Below are 16,551 nucleotides of genomic sequence, written 5' to 3'. Positions count from 1 at the left end.
AGGCGTGCTAAAATCATTTCCTCTCTAACGTAGATCTCTTTGCACACAAGGATTTTAAAGCCCATGTATGAGGAGGCTTTGGCCCCCTATTCCCTACTGGGCTCTGAGGCCCAGGTCACCAGGCCTTGGCCAGGTGGGTGGACAGAGGGGGCGGCCCCAGGTTCCCTTGGCTGTTCTGGGGCCCCAGGGAGCCCCCAGGCCTGCTATGCTTCCTCCAGGGCAGATGGTAGCAGAGTCCTGCCCTTGAGGATGAGGTCCCGACCTCCCACTGAATGTGTGTGTCAGCGGGATTCTTTTCTTCTTTTTATTGCTTTAGAGACATATGCTGACTTGGTCAAAATCACTTCTGCAAGATGTGACTGATGATGTATGAAATGAAAACTCCTTACCCAGAGCCGGGGGGCCGGTGAGCAAGTGTGTGGACACTCAGCTGGGGCTGGCCAGACAATAACACCCCTCAGATTTCCAGGCCATCTTTCATCCCATGTGGAGCAGACCGGGGAGATCGGGTTACGGGCCCAGGAGCCCCGAGCTGGGTGCCCCAGCTTGGGGGAACCTCAACTGGGGGTGGGTGGCTGGGGGCTGTCTGCTGGGGAAATGAGATAGGCCCCAGGGAAGTTCCTGGGCCCTGGATGGCATGGGGGAAGCGGCTGGGGGACAATGAGAGGATTGGAATGCACGAATTACCCTTTCATCTCTGCTCCGCTCTCCCCTTCTGCCCTGTTCTCTCGGCTAGTCCTCTCGGCTTGTTCTCACCCCTGCTCTGGATCCACTGCTAGTCAGGATACATTTGCTTTCAGTGCTTCGCCAAAAAGCAGACCCTCCTGAAAAGTTGTGTTGTTATTTTTAAGCTTAGGAGGCTTTCCTGTTAACATAGTTTCCTTTTCATCCAGATGGTAACTAACATCTATCAAATGCTTTCTCTGTGCCCCAGCCACCTTGTGAAGTCAGCTACATGAATTGAATTAACTTCCGAATCCTCCCAGTAACCCTAGAAGACAGGCGGTCTTAGTTCTCCCCCCTTATATAGATGTGGGGACTAAGGCACAGAGATGGCAAATCCCTGGTATGGGGCTGCAAGTGGCAGGTTGGAGGTGTGAAACCAGACTGCCAGCTCCCCTACCCAAGACTTTCTCCAAACAATCCTGAAGCCTTTGCTGGTGGCCTCGACTTTCAAACTGGCATCTCATGTACTCCTAGTCAGATATTCTTGTTTGCGTGGTGTGCATTCATTCATTCATTGAGCAATCCAGCAGGCATTCACTGGGGGCCTGGTGCAGTCTTAAGGACTCCTTTAAGGGAGGAAGCAGGAAAGATAAAGAGCCACCTCCCACTACTCCCAGCATGGATCACTGGAAATAGATGGCTAAATAGGAGGTGGGGGGAATTCAGAGGAAATCTGGTCTTTTCTGGGTCTCAGGTATGAAAAGCATATTGTCTCTGTCTTGGATGAGAAAAGATGGCATCCAGAGCAAGGGCAGGGTGAGGGCTCTGTGAGATGTCATAGCCTGGTGCCTGCACACTCAGCCCTAGGTCCACCATTACCCTTCAGGTAATGGTGATGCCTACTGCTATTCATTCAGCAGATACTTACTGAGCACTTGCTGTGTGCCAGGCTCAGTGGGATTGTCACTGTTGTTCAGAAGCTAAGTCAAATGTGACTCTGTGACCCCATGGACTGCTGCACACCAGGATTCCCTGTCCTTCACTAACTCCTGGAGTTTGCTCAGGTTGATGTCCATTGAATGGGTGACGCTATCTAACCATCTCTGCCTCCCTCTTCTCCTCCTGCCTTCAGTCTTTCCCAGCATCAGGGTCTTTTCCAATAAGTCGGCCCTTCGCATCAGGTGGCCAAAGAATCAGAGCTTTGGCTTCTGCATTAGTCCTTCTGATGAATATTCAGGACTGATTTCCTTTAGGATTGACTTGTTTGATCTCCTTGCAGTCCAAAAGACTCTCAAGAGTCTTCTCCAGCACCACAGTTCAAAAGCACCAATTCTTCGGTGCTCAGCCTTTTTTATGGTCAAACTCTCACATCCATACATGACTACTGGAAAAACCATAGCTTTGACTAGATGGACTTTTGTCGACCTAGTGATGTCTCTGCTTTTTAATATGCTGTCTAGGTTTGTCATAGCTTTCAAGGGGCAAGCATCTTTTAATTTAATGGTTGCAGTCACCGTCTGCAGAGATTTTGGAGTCCAAGAAAGCAAAATCTGTCACTGCTTCCACTTTTTCCCCATCTATTTGCCTTGCTTCAGGGCCTCAGGGCCTTTCCTTGGGGGACAGGGTAGATGCTGACCAATCAGTTGTTTTCAGATTTAGACTCTTGGCACCAATACCTGGGGTCCCCACCCCTAGCCTCACTTGCTTGTTAAAATCCCTCACCCCAAAAAGATTTGTCAGCAGATTTAAAGCAGAGAGAGCTGCTGCAAAGGAGTAGTATTTCAGCTTTTAGAAGAAAACAACCTCCTTTATCTCAGCTGGTATTGGAGGTGGCACAGCCGCTGCAGTGTCTTTGTCCCTGGAAAGCCAGCTCCAGGTTAAGCAGAGGGGACAGGCAGCCCTGGGGAGACAGAAACTGCTGGCCGCTCCTCTTTCTGCAGGGCCTGTGCTGAGCTTCCTGGTCCTCCCTGGGAAAGCCCTCTCTTTCTCATCTTTCCAGGACTCAGGTCAAAGGCATCTCCCCTGGGAGATCCCCTTCCCACCTGCCTCCACCTCTCCCTACTTGTTCACTCCTGCCACTTATCACAGGCCACTGTGAGCTGGGCCGCACATGCTCCAAGTGGACACTGGACCAGCCAGTGCTGCTCCAACTGTATCGGCTGGTCCCTGTGTTGTTTCTCACCCTCCACTGTGCCCATCTAGGACACTCCCCCAGACCCTCCCACATGCCCTGTGGGAGCATGCTGTGTCCTGCCTGAGAGAATCCATGGCCGAGCACTGCTTCCTCTCCCACCCCCAAACCACATGTAAGGTTCCTGCTTTGTCTCCCCTGGCCTGGAAGGTGGTGGAGGCCACCATGTGAGCTTGCTCTCTCCTGTCCCCTCCAGCCCAGCGCTGTGCAGGCACTGGGATGGGCCTCATAACTCACAGGGCCCAGCACGAAATGAAATCAGGGCCCCTTTGTTCATGTATCATGAAGAGCTGCAATATGGCAACGGGAGAGCTTTAAGCCAAGTGTGAGACCCTTCCTACCAGGTCACATGCCCATGAAGCCCACCCTGCCTGACTCCCAGGAAGTACTCAACAAACATTTGTTGAAAAAACAAGTCGATGGACAAATGCAGGTGGAGGGGGTTTTCATAGCACCTTACTGACAGGACAGAGGCACAGCCCTGGGCCAGGAGGCCCAGGACCTATTCCATCTCACAGCCTGGGGCCTGGGTAACAAGGCCAGGATGCCCCTTGAATGGCTAGGACCTGCAGCCTTGTGTTTCTCTTCTCCTTACCTGGACTCTGCCTTGCCTACCTCCACCCATGTGGCCCCTCACACTGCCATCTTGTCCAAAAGCCCCCAAAGAGGGCTGCATGGCAGAACCACCTTTCCTTCAGAAAACTCAGAAGATCAGGTTCCTTTTGATCAGCCTTGGAGCTTTCTGCCTCTCTGAAGTGAGGCTTAGCCAGACCCCTCCCCTCAAAGGAAACCACTGTCCCCAAACTTAGCCCTTGACCTTTCATCCCAGACTCCCTGTGGTCACCCTTCACCTAGCCCATCATCTGGGAACCACTGATTTGTGGGTTTGCCCTGGTCACTCAGATGGTAAAGAATCTGACTGCAATGCGGGAGACCCGGGTTCGATCCCTGGGTTGGGAAGATCCCCTGGAGAAGGGAATGGCTACCCACTCCAGTATTCTTGCCTGGAGAATCCCATGGACAGAGGAGTCTGGTGGGCTACAGTCCATGGGATCACAAAGATTCCGACACAACTCAGAGACTGACACACTCTTTGGGGCAGGAAAGGAAGGAGGTGAGATTGAACTTGACCCATGGTGCTGCCATTCTGGGTCAAGTGTGATTTTGCTCCTGGTTTTACAGGTAAAGAAACTGAGGCTCCAAAGAGCAGTAGTTCACTCAAGGTCCCACCACAGTTCTGAGTTGTGTGGGGTGCCAGTATGCCGTGCTCAGTGTGAGCTGGGCCCCAAGTGGGCAACTCAGTGTCATCTGTGGAATGAATGAATGAGGGGAGAGAAGAAAGAAGGCCAGGAGCGTGTGACAAGGTCTATGGCTCAGACGTGAACTGCATGCAAGGCCAGCGGGCCAGGCTATCTAGTCTCAGAGGTGGGGAGGAATTCTTTAGCCCACAAAATTTCAATCACTCAACAATCATGACTGTGTAGCAACAGTGGCTTCCAGGCCCTGGATTCAGGGGCATCTGAGAGAGCACAGGCCTGGGCCCCCAGGGAGCTCCCTGGCTAGTGGGGAGACAGGACAATAAAAACAGGACAAATAACTCAAACAGTCATTCCAGACAGGGGAGGGAGGAGGGGTTAAAGAAAACAGGTGTGTGGGGATGAGGAGGGGAACGAACCTTATCTGCGCTAGTCTGGGAGGAAGTGGCACCTGAGTGGCACCTGGAGGTGGAGGGCTGGCCAGATGGCTGGGGTGGGGACAGAGACAAGTAAGGAAGAGAGTTCAGGCAGAAAGACTGGCAAGTACAAAGGCAAACTGGCAACAAGTTCAGGGAGGGATCTGCGTGTCTGGAGTAAATGGAAGGGGCAAGAAAGGTGAAGGGCTCGAGTGCCACCTCCTCCAGGAAGCCTTCCGTATCCCCGAGCTTCCTCCGATCTCCTCCAGCTTGTTCCACCGCAGCGCGAATCCCACGGGTCCCGCTCAGGCCTCCTACCCTGTCCGGACAGCGAGTCCGGAGAAGGCAGGGCCGGCTCGGATTCCCCTCTCCGCATCCCCGCGGCGCCCAGCCGGGCGCTGGGCACCCAGCGCGCACTCAGTAAATATTTGTAGAGCGCACTAGAAGGAATGAATGAACCCATTGGGCGCCGCTGGGGGGAGGGCGGGGCCGAGGGCAGGTGGGAGGCCGCGGGCGCGGGAGGGGCCCTTGGAAGCCCGTCCTCCTCCCCCTCCTCCTCCTCCTCCCAGGCCCCAGCGCGTACCACTCTAAGGCTCCTGAGGCGGCCTCTCGTGCGATCAAGGGCGCGCGGGGCTGGGTGAGCGACCTGAGGCCCCTGCTCTGAGCGCCGGAGTTAGGAAGAGGGTGGGTCCCTGCCGCTCGAGAGCAAGAGCGCGAGAGGAGCCAGAGGAAGGAGCGCCCGCTCGCCAGCCGCCTCGCCGCCTCCCCGGCACTCGCTCTCCCGGCTCCTGGGTTTGCTAGCTGCTCCTCCCACCCGCGCCCGCCTCCTCGTTCGCTCTCTCGCTCGCTCGAGCCGGCTTTCCAGCCCCGCGGTGCGCCCGGGCGAGTGCGGGGCGAGGGGCCCCGGGGCCAGCGCCGAGCCGGGGGCGGGGGTCCAGGCAGAGCGCAGCGGGTCGGGGAGGGGCCATGTCCGGCGCGGGCGCAGCGGGACCCATCTGCAGCAAGTGACCGAGCGGCCTGGACGGCCGCCTGCCCCCCTCTGCCACCTGGGGCGGCGCGGGGCCCCGGTGCCGGGTGCCCGGAGCCCGGGTCGCGCGTAGAGCCGGCGCGATGCACATGCGCTCGCTGCGCGCCGCGGCGCCGCACAGCTTCGTGGCGCTCTGGGCGCCGCTGTTCCTGCTGCGCTCCGCCCTGGCCGATTTCAGCCTGGACAACGAGGTGCACTCGAGCTTCATCCACCGGCGCCTCCGCAGTCAGGAGCGCCGAGAGATGCAGCGCGAGATCCTCTCCATCTTGGGCTTGCCCCATCGCCCGCGCCCCCACCTCCAGGGCAAGCACAACTCGGCGCCCATGTTCATGCTGGACCTGTACAATGCCATGGCGGTGGAGGAGGGCGGCGGGCCCGACGGCCAGGGCTTTTCCTACCCCTACAAGGCCGTCTTCAGTACCCAAGGCCCCCCTCTGGCCAGCCTGCAAGATAGCCACTTCCTCACCGACGCCGACATGGTCATGAGCTTCGTCAACCTCGGTGAGTGGAGGCGGGAGGGAGGGGGTGCGCCTCTGGGTCAGGAGTCGCTTTGGGACAGGGAGGGGGACGCTTCTTAACATCCAGCCCGCCCATCTCTCCACTTTTGGTCGTTAGCAAAACTGCAGCCAAGGGTCTCCCACCCCCCTGCCTTAGTGGACCCTAGCCGCGCGCCCCGCAGGTAGGGCGAGCCGGGCTCATCTGGCCTGTGGGAGTTTGGGGGGAGTGAGGACCGGTCTGAAGCCCTCTCTGGGTTAAATCGGTGGCCGCACCTCTGGGGCAGGAGGCGCCGGGCGGGCCGCGGCTCAGTTCAAAGCGCGGGGCTCGGTCATGTGAGCTGTGCCCGGCCGGCTCGGCCCGCGCTACCTGGATTTAAAGGGCCCTGCTCCGCGAAGCTGCCTTCCCGCCCTTTCTGAGCCCCTCTCTGCTCTGCCCGGCCCTGGCATCTCGGGCGTTGCCTCCCATCCCGGCCCTGGCTAGCCCTACCTGTCTCCTCCCGGTGCGCCCGCCATAGCGTGCAGCGCGCCCCGGGCGCCGCGGGGGCCCCGTTCCTGACCGCTGGGCGCCCCCCTCGCTCTCAGCTCTCCTGGCTGGAGCTGGGGAAGAAACATGGCCATTGCGAGCTTTCTATTTTAAATATTTAATGATAGGTCCCGGACCGGCAGAATCCGTTTTCAGCGTTTATCACGTGTGGCGCGCAAACCATGGCTTTCGGCTAATGGGTGGCAAGGGATCTCCCAGCAGACGCCGCCGGGGTAGGCTAGGGGACCCGGCTTCTGACCAGAGCCCCGACGACCCCGGGGACCTCGAGGCTGGCGCTGCGGCGGGGGCGCGGTGCTCCCCTTCCATCTGTGCACGCACACTCACCAGGCTTGCTCAAACTAACCCCCAACTGCGCGCTGTAGGGCTGATGATCAAATATTTGGTTTCTGAGATAACACGCCCCGATAGCGCTGTTTCCTGAGCCGCTTTCATTCTACATGTGTAACTTGCTGCGAAAATACGTACGAAGTCAAGACAGCAAACTCACGCCCACCGGCGCTGTGTCAACAGGGAAATAATGGTCCTAAAGCCCCTCGCGGGGCACCCGGGGCGTGGATGGAGGGTGGCGGGAAGCGCGGATCAACCTTAGCGCTTCTTGCACCAGATAAGGTCCCTGGAGTTCCCCGGACGCCATTGTCTGTCCTTAATAATAGCCCCAAATCAAATAGTGAAACGAGTTCCAACGAGAGCAAGGGGTGGGAGGTTTAGATGCCAAAATGACTTCAAGAAAGTTTAAATTATACTAGGCAGCTTGTTAGAATGAGGCAACCCCATATGTCCTGATTTAGAACAATCTCCAAGATGTATGAGGTGGAAAAAAGCAAGGTGCAGATCAGTGAGGTTACATACATGTGGTATATCAGCCTTTCCCACTGGGAAAGACACCATGGACTGGAAATAGATTTCACTGGGGTTTGGGGTGGGGGGGGTGCGGCAGGGCAGAACTGGGTTGGGGCCTTAGGGATTGGGAGTTAAGGCCAGATTTTTTCATTGTCTGCACTTCTGTCTGTGTGACTTTTCCCCCCCCCAACGTGTATTTGTGACCTATACCAGAAACTAAAGAAAAATCCCAAATATGTACATATAAATACATCAGTTAAAGCAGAGTTCTGTAGCCATCCTGAAGCCAGGGGTTAACCAGGGCCCTTTCTCAGGCTGGGGATTTATGGTATCTTTTCTGTTCTGTTGGGTACCAGCGACTCTCGGTGAAGGCAGCAGGTCCCGGTGGTGGCCTTCAGAGCCTGGCTGAGGTCATTCGAAAGGTATTTGTAAGCCCTGGCTTCTGTGGAGGGCTCTGCAAACCCAGAGCTTTGGAAAGGACCCTACGATTTACGGACCAGCAGCCTGGCCAGACCCGGGCTCCCCGCATGCCAGAAAAGGACCAGGTTGCCAACTGGGCACCTCTGGGAAACTTGGGGCAGGGCTGTTTGCTCCCCCATGGCAGTGGGGAGCAAGCTGGAACTTGTTTGGGAAGGCCACAGCTGGGTGGTTTTCCTTCTCTGGCTGTACACACACCTTTCAACCCGTTAGCCACATTTCTTTCATCTTGAAAGGACAAAGACTGGCTTGTCTGAGCCTCTTAATCAGTCGGGCTGGCTTTGGGCTTTGTGGGATAGTCCTGACTTTCTCAGGTCTTGCTTTCTGGAACATCACTCCAAATTAGATGGCAGAGTGGCTTTTAACAGAGTGCCCTGACCTTGTTTTCTTTCTTTCTCGGCCCCTAAAACTCGAGGTAATTAGTTGGGTGAAGACCTGGACTGCATTTGGGCAAGACGCTTCCTGTAGATGTTTCTATGGTTGCCCTTTAATTTCTGCTCCGCAGCGTATGGGAACTAACGTCCGATCTCTTCTGTTCTGTAGGGGTTCCGAGATTTTGCTCAGGAGGGGCTGGGGGTAGCAGTGGGGTTGGAGGGAGGCATGTAGGAGATTTGCTTGGAGGCTGAGAGAAAACACACAGCTTTTCCTTGGATTGCAGTTCATATTGACTTGTAACATACAAAGTTTTCTAAAGGAGTGTGTTTAGTCTCACACTTTACCTAAAAGTGAGAAAATGTCATTTATTCATATGCAGCTACCTCTTGTTATCATGCAGGGGACCCAAGGGGTCTGTTGGGGATTGTCGACAGAGACCTTGAAGGCAGACTGACCTCCACCACCCGATCCTTGCCCCAAAGCCCCCTCCTCCTTCCACCACCCTCTTCTCCATCACTGCATACCCCTGCTGTCCTGCAGTGCTTGGGGGACTTCAGCCTGAATTCTGAAGGCTTTTGCAGACCTGGTACATTTCTTCTTCCCTCTGTCTGCAGCCAGACTGGTTTTTGTTCCTGCAAGTCATTCTCCTCAGAATTCAAGCTTTTTGCCAGGCTGGAGTGGGATCTAAACAGAGAGGGAACTAGAGGAGGATTTATGACAAAACCAGGTGCTGAGAATGAGGACCTCAGACCGCACCTTGTGACAAAGACCAGCCTGTACAATAAAGCCCGTGTGACGCTAGCTGAACTGCCAGACGGAGACTCGCATCTTCCCAGCCTGGGCCTCTTAAGTTCAATGGCGAGATTTGTAAACTGGTTTGGATTAACAAGCCCCCAACTCCTCTGTGTAGACTTAATTTTGGAATTCAAAACAGGCTACCCACTCTTAAATTGTCCCCAGGCAATGTGAGTTCTGCAAACCGAATCTGGCTATAGCTGCCCCCCACCCTCTTTCTTTGGAGAAATTCAGCAACTCTTTCTGGAATCTTCTAAAGAAACCGTGGCACTGGGGGTGTGTGGTACACGTCTGTCTCTGGTCCAGGTTATGAAGGAACAAAATTTGTTTCATCTTTGAAGTTAAGGTTAAAAAAAAAAAAGGAAGTTAGAAACCTGTCCTTATTGGGCTCAGGGTCTAGAAGTGGCTTTTGTTAATGTAGCCGAGGCACAGGGAGGAGGCACAGGGAGAAGGCCGTTCCGTTTTACTTTTATTTTATACCATCTGGTGATCCTTTTTGTTGACAAGTGTTTGGCATTAAGATCTCTCCTTTTGCCCCTTCAGAACAGGCCCTACCACTGTAGAGTATTAGAAAAAGATTCAGTTACAGTTTAAAAATTTCCTTCAGGGAGTGCTTGCCGAGGGAGCACGGGCTGCAGGCACTCGCAGCTGTAACCTGGCTTGTGTTAAAATTTGGAAAGGGCTGTCCCGCATTCCAGCGCTCAAGCGCCGGCCTTCACTGGTGAGCAGCCAGAGGTTAATATAGATGTCACCCAGCCTTCCCTCCTTCTCTCTTTCTTTCTCTCTTTTCTGCAGAGTGCCTTTGCTATAGGAGCGTACCAACAGCTGTGTTTTCAGTAACCCTTTCAACATCACTTCTTTTAAACCTCATTTTCCTGCTTATATAAATCAAAGATCTTCTCCCCCACCCTCCTCCCAAGGATATATGTGACCCAGATTTGAACTTTTTGGATCGTCTTTGTAGTTCCCTTCTGGAATCAGAGCAGGTTAAGGCCAAGCCCTGGATGCCAGCTCGCATGGCTGTTTGTGGTTTTGATTCCAGAGTGGTTGATTCCAGAGTTGTCACTCGGTTACGGGGTGGCCCTTGAAGAGGGTGAGAGACGAGACCTGGAGAAGCAGAGAGGGGTTCTCTGCATGCACAGAGAGAGGAAACAGCTTCTGAGATGCAGCTCCTGTGAGCTCTGGGTTGGGGCCTTCCATCGCGTCGCTGCCTGTCAAGCCTCTGCCGAGATAAACACAGCTGGCCCGCGATCCCTTGACCACCGGCGTGCCTGCGATGTGAGCGAATATCACATGTCTGCTGAACTTGGAGAGAGTGATGACTTCATTCCAGGGAGAGCCTCATCTAAATTGATTGATCACCCGTATCGCTTTAATATCATCCCCCGCCCCCCCTCCCCCATTGGGTAAGGTCATATTTGGCCCATTGTGAGAATCAGAGTGTCCTAACACTCTCCCTGTCTCCACCCTTCCCCAGCCTGCCCGCCCATTTAACCAGCTGCAGATTTTGAATGGAGAGCCCTCTGGACCAGGCGGCTGACCCCGTTCATTTTTTGGTGACCACCTCTTCATACCTTGCTGGGGGCTGTCAGCATGGCTGGTTTGTGGCGGGGGATGCTGGAGTGCTTTGCTTTAATTCGCTCTGGCAGTGTCACTGGGGTTAGGGCACAGGCAGGGATGTGTGGGACCTGTCATGTTATTGTCAGAAGGAATGCGAGGATTAGCCTTTAAAACGTGGCGGTGGGAGAACACTGCAGCTGTGTACACTTATTATAGAAGATTTAAGTCCCACTGGTAAAATCAATATATTGAATTGCTTGACCCTCTGCTTTTAATTAGTTTCAATCAAATGCGCCGGTGTCATTTTGCCTCCTCTCGCCTTCCTGGGGTGAGGAAATACCAATATTTACATAGAAACTGTTAATTTGTGGTGCAAAGGAGAATGCATTTAGCTTTGCACACCCAAATTGCTCCGACAATGTGAAGGATACCAGATCGGCATGGCGGTGAGCGGCGATGTCACCTGGGTGAGGCACCGGCCACATCAGGGATGTTTGCTGCCTGGCTCCAGGATGTGCTCACAGGTGCCTGGACCCACAAGCGCAGTGTGTGAAGGTGCAAGTCTTTCAAGAAACTAGCCGAGGCTGACTCTGCAAGCCAGACCTGCCGCGATTCACCCCTGCCCCCGTCATCTAAAATCTTTTCTCTGCCTTCCTGGTTGTTTTGAGTCTGTTCTCCCGGCCTGCTGGGTCCTTTGTACCGGGCGGCTCAAGGCACAGTACTTTATTTATTCCAGAGCTTCAGAGGCTTTTCTTTCCAATTCCTGAAACAGTTTATAGAGGAAGGGGGGTGCTTTCGCTCAAATGATCCCATGTACAACCACAGCTATTATGTGAACCATTCAGTATTAGTTGTGTGTTCAGCTGCAGTTGAATTCTGGGTTTTGCAGCAAATGGCATTTGACAAATATTATTTGACAAAAAATGTGACTCGATATTTCTTAATGTGGAACAGATACTTCCCAGTTAACCTTCTGCGGGGAAAAGTTGCCCAAACCTGACGTGAAATGGCAATGTGGATGAATACCAGGGCTGCCTCTGTGTTTTACCTCCCCCCTCCCAAAGTGGAGTGTTTATGATTTGGGGGGATATTAGCAGTGCATGAAGCTTGACACTTACTTATGTGAAACTCAGAGTAGCATGTGCGATGCTGTCCTTTCAACATTTGTGTCGGGAGGCATTGCTGGGAGCCGAGAAAAGCCTTAGCTGATCCGAGTGGAGTGGATTGAATTAATGACAACTCTGAGAGCACCAGTTTTAGGGTAATTGCTTTATTGTTTTGGAGCCAGGGTGCTTATAATCTGGTTCCTGTACAAACATGTTTAACGTGTGTTAATGCATTTGCAAACCAGAGCCTCTCAGCACAACCCTGCTTTTCATTAATTGATGTCGGTAGCATGGTACAGTATTTCAAAGAGCTGGCCAAGTATAAACTGTGTTTCCAATTTCCTTCCTTTCCTGTGTTTGGAATGCCAATGTTAATTTGTTCCCATGCAGGAGCAGGGGCTGCCAACTGCGGCTTTCTATAAAGGGCTTCACGGTGAAGGCTTCCAGCCCTCACTGATGCTTGGGGCTGCCTGGCCAAGTTTCCTGACACTTTGCAGCTAATTCTGGGTGATATATGGAGTGGGGGGTTGGGGGCTTCACTGCCGTGTAGCGGAAGTTCCTGGTGACAGCAGAGGGTGTGACTTGGCGAGAGAGAACGGCACGGCATCCACACTGATTCTCTTTAGACACGGCTTAAACCCCTGTGTCTGTTTCCACTATGGTTGCATTTTAGCTGTGTGACCTTGAGCAAGTTACTTAATGTCTCTGAGTTTGTTTCTTCATTTTAGAAAGCTGGATAGGCATCTCCTCCTCCACAGACCCTCATAAAGACGAAATCAAATCTCGTGTGGGTAGAGTCTGGTACACAGTAGATGCACAATAAATGGTGAACCTTGTTTCTGTTTTGGTGGCCAGATCACCATTCACGTTGGTATAATAGTCCAAATTTCAGTTTTTAAGTACTTGATCTTAAAATACCAAGATTAAACCACCCATGTTGTTTTAGGGATATGAAGAAAATGGCCCTAAAGATGTACATCTTTGTGTACACCCATATACCCCTCACACATTCATTTTCTTCTTTAGAGATCAGTGAAGTTAGAGCACATCAAACTTACCTGAGGATAGATAGAGTCTAATGCTGGGGCTTCCCAGGCAGCTCAGTGGTAAAGAATCCAACTGCCAATGCAGGAGACCCTGGTTTGATCCCTGGGTTGGAAAGATCCCTAGGAGAAGGAAATGGCAACTCACTCCAGTATTCTTGCCTGTGAAATCCCATGGACAGAGGAACCTGGCAGGCTACAGTCCATGAGGTTACAAAGAGCCGGACACGACTGAGTGACTGAGCACACACACAGAGCCTAATGCTGACTTGCTCTCGATTTTAGCATCAATGGCTATTTAAAAATTTTCTTCCTCGGGCACCTGAAACTTGAATGAGGGCTGCACAGGAACTGTCTGTACTGTCCACGCAACATTCCTGTAAATCAAAAATTATTCCAAAATAAAAACTTTTTTATTTCAAAAACTCATATTACTGACATATTTCTTCCCATCCCTTCCTGGAAAGCGGTCAAAGTACAAATTGTCTTTTCCTTAGAGGGAGTGACAAGCCCAAAGCATTCATTAACAGACCGGTACAACTTCCCCACTTTTTATGGGAGCAGGTGCAAGGCTGCCCCCCACCCCCGCCCCGCTGCATTCCCCCAGCTAGGGTTGGGATAACACATCCCTGAGTGGATTCAGTGTGTTTGGAAGCCTCTGGAGATCAGTGGACGGCGGGCGTCTCCAGGGCCTGAGACGCAGGGTGGGCTTTCTCACCCAACTTTTCCCATAAATTCTCTTCAGCTCCTTTGACACCATTTGAAAACTCTTGACTTAGCGAGTATTAAGGTTCCCCACATCTTTGAGGTCACGTGTTATTCTTTCACTTCTTTACCTCCCCAGAGTAGCTTTCAAGTTTCAATCTTCTGTTGTCTGGCTTAATTAAATTTGGCTGTGAATAAAAACTTGCAGTGTTTCCAAAACTGCGGACTTGCACGTTTTTAAACATTGAAGTTAGGCCTGTACCATCTTGTAATGCCAGCCTCTCTCCTGCTTTCACGTAGTTTGGAGGAAAAAAAGAACCCAAGCACTTAGCATGGCCATCCACCTAGAATGGTCCCTGCGCTCGTCTGCCCAGTGGTTTAACCACGCACTCAAAGGCAGGCAGGTTATTCTGTAGTTTCGATGACTTGTGTTCTGGCCTTCAATAAAGGAGTCTCCTCTTGACTGCTTTCTCAGGCATTCTTCCTAGCCTACTCTTGCCCTGCCCTGCAGAATTCTTACAGCACAGAAAGCGTTCAGACATTGGCAGTTTGTATGCCTGAAAGACGTAGAGCTGTTCTAAGGCAGTGTCTTCTGAGTGTGTGTGTTTTTTTTTCATATTTATTTATTTGGCTGCGATGGGTCTTAGTGCAGCATGTGGGATCTAATTCTCTGACCAGGGATCAAACCCAGGCCTCCTGCATTGCGAGTGCAGAGTCTTACCCACTGGACCACCAGGGAAGTCCCCCTGAGTGTTTTTTAATACTGAATCCCTACTAATAAATCTTTGAGTATGCACCCAAAGAAGAAATAGATCATATAATTACTCCTGTTTTAGGTTTGTACTCTATAAAACAAAGACTAAAAGAGAAATCTAAGTAGGAGGCACTAAAGATAAAAAAATACAAAATTCTTATGTTCACTAATACACATTTTAACTAATGCATCATTAGTAATTAGTGCAAAGATTGCAAGTTTAATTCATTAGCCAGACAAATGTAATTTTTGCTACCACTAAAATTTTCAACTTGATGGAGTTTAGTCTTTCAAAACTTGCAGTTCAGCAGTTTGGAGGCAGCGAGCTAAAGGTCTGGTCCTAAATTTTGATTATTTTGATCCTTGGTCTAGTCAGCATCAAGAGTTCACAAAGAACCCCACGAATCTCAGTAGTTTGAAATCACAGGGCCTTGTTGTTCTCTTGTTATGGGTGCGTTGTGGGTTGGCAGGGTGCTCTGCACTTCCGCCAGGAGGGAGGGTGCTCAGGACTCCAGGCTGATAGAGCTGCCACCCTCTTGAATGTCACCAGTTACAGTACCAAAAGGAAAGACAGCATGGCTTGTCCATGGGCTTTTCCTCATTCCAGCTGGAAGCAACATGGGTGCTTCTGCCCACATTTCATTGGTCAGAGCCTGTCACATGGCCAGACCTGACCCAAAGTGGCAGGAGATGACAGTCTCACCCCAAGCTTGGAAAGAGACAACTGGGAAATGGCACTCATGATGAGCACACTGATGTAAGCGAAGGTGCTCTCACCAGATGAAATTATGGGAATGGAGCAGGTGAACTGTTGGCCGCCTTACTGTAATAAGGTCTGTATTTTTCAATCTCATCCACTTAGTTATGCAGAGATTTTTTGAATCTCCATCTTCCCTGACGTTCATCAGTTCTTGAAACTTAGTTGAGAGTATGTTGTTTCCCGCCCTGTGTCCCACTGCATCCCTCTTGCCTACCCTAAATCCTTGCACCCCATTTTGGAGAACAGTGTTTCTGGAAGTGTCCCAATCACTGAAGTATTCACGTGGTTGGACAAGAATAACCGCTTCTCTCGCTTCCCTTGTAAAATGACTCGCCTCTTTAGGACCTGTCTTTCAGCAAAAGCATGCTTCAGCTGCCCTCGGGTTCAGTAGCCAGAGAATCAAGGAGCCTGACACTCATCTTGGCTCAAGAGGTTCTTGCCCTCCTGGTTGGTGTTTGTCCGGGATGTGCAGGTGACTGCCTTATCATGAGGTCCAGCTTTTCCTTCAGAGGCACCTCCTTGTCCAGGCAGGGTCTCCAGGCAGGGTCTTGCAAAGCTGAATCTAGAAACTAAATGTCAGGGACTCCTTCATTATCTAAATGCATCACTGAAATAAATCATAGTGATAATGTGGGAGGGTTGAGATCTTTCTGTAGCACTAATGGATTTATAACAGCCTCCCTTATCTGGTTCCACTCTCTCTGGTTCTGCATAACAAGTCGTATCATTCCCATTTTAAGGAGGAAGAGGCTAAAGGGCCCCGAATTTACAGAGCTAGGAAGTGGTGAGGTTGGCCTTTGAATCCAGCTCTTGCTGAATGTAAACCTATTCACGCTTTCCTCCGGGGGCCCAGTGGAGGTGTGTGAAGGGTGGAGATGGAGCACACGGGCAGTGGTGATGAGACCACCAGAACAGCCTCTCAGCCCTTGACCTTGCCTTTGTGGCTCTGTGCTCTGAAGAGGAAAATAAAGATAAGCAACTCACACCTTCCCCTTCACTCTCCACCCTGCTGTGGAAACTCCCCTCTGTTCTGTCTCTGTGCATTAAGAATTATTGACAGGGTCAAGGGCCCTGAGTGCCTATGTACTGGGGTTCCTATGTGCACCCCACACCCCACTGATGGGAAAATTCCAGAGGCAGCTAGGGACTGATATTTTAATAGCAATACCTCAAGACACCTTATGGAAAGGAGGAGTAGTTTTTACCACATGTATGGAAATAAATATTGCATACTGATTGTAATAACATCAAATCACCATCAGTCTAAATGTCCATGAGTGGGGGACTGGAGAAATAAATTTGTGATAAATTTATTTATACGTGTGTAATGAAACAGAAGGGAAATGCAAGAACTTATTTTTTTATGTATCAACTTAGACTCAAAACAGTGTCAAGAGAGAGAAGGCCAGTTGTATAGGAGGATGTTTAGGGTGTAAGCATTCCTCATGGTGTCACAATAGACACACACAAGATCACCAGATAATACCATCTATCGTTGGGCGAATACATATTATGGAAACAACGCCACAGAACTCACAC

At 51.6% G+C, this 16,551-nt stretch overlaps 1 protein-coding gene across 1 annotated transcript in view; it reads left to right on the top strand.

Annotated features, from left to right (window-relative positions):
* The first annotated feature begins 5,073 nt into the window (after nucleotides 1-5,073).
* The window catches only part of BMP7 (bone morphogenetic protein 7), an 85,231-nt gene continuing 73,753 nt past the window's right edge, over nucleotides 5,074-16,551 (top strand). Inside the window, exon 1 of the mRNA XM_006049008.3 lies at nucleotides 5,074-6,057. Coding sequence (XP_006049070.1) covers nucleotides 5,640-6,057 — 418 coding nt within the window. The 5' untranslated portion in view covers nucleotides 5,074-5,639. The remainder of the gene's footprint in view (nucleotides 6,058-16,551) is intronic.

The sequence above is a fragment of the Bubalus bubalis genome, chromosome 14 (assembly GCF_019923935.1).
Source record: "Bubalus bubalis isolate 160015118507 breed Murrah chromosome 14, NDDB_SH_1, whole genome shotgun sequence".
Classification (NCBI taxonomy): domain Eukaryota; kingdom Metazoa; phylum Chordata; class Mammalia; order Artiodactyla; family Bovidae; genus Bubalus; species Bubalus bubalis.
This window is presented reverse-complemented; position numbering and strand designations above follow the sequence as displayed.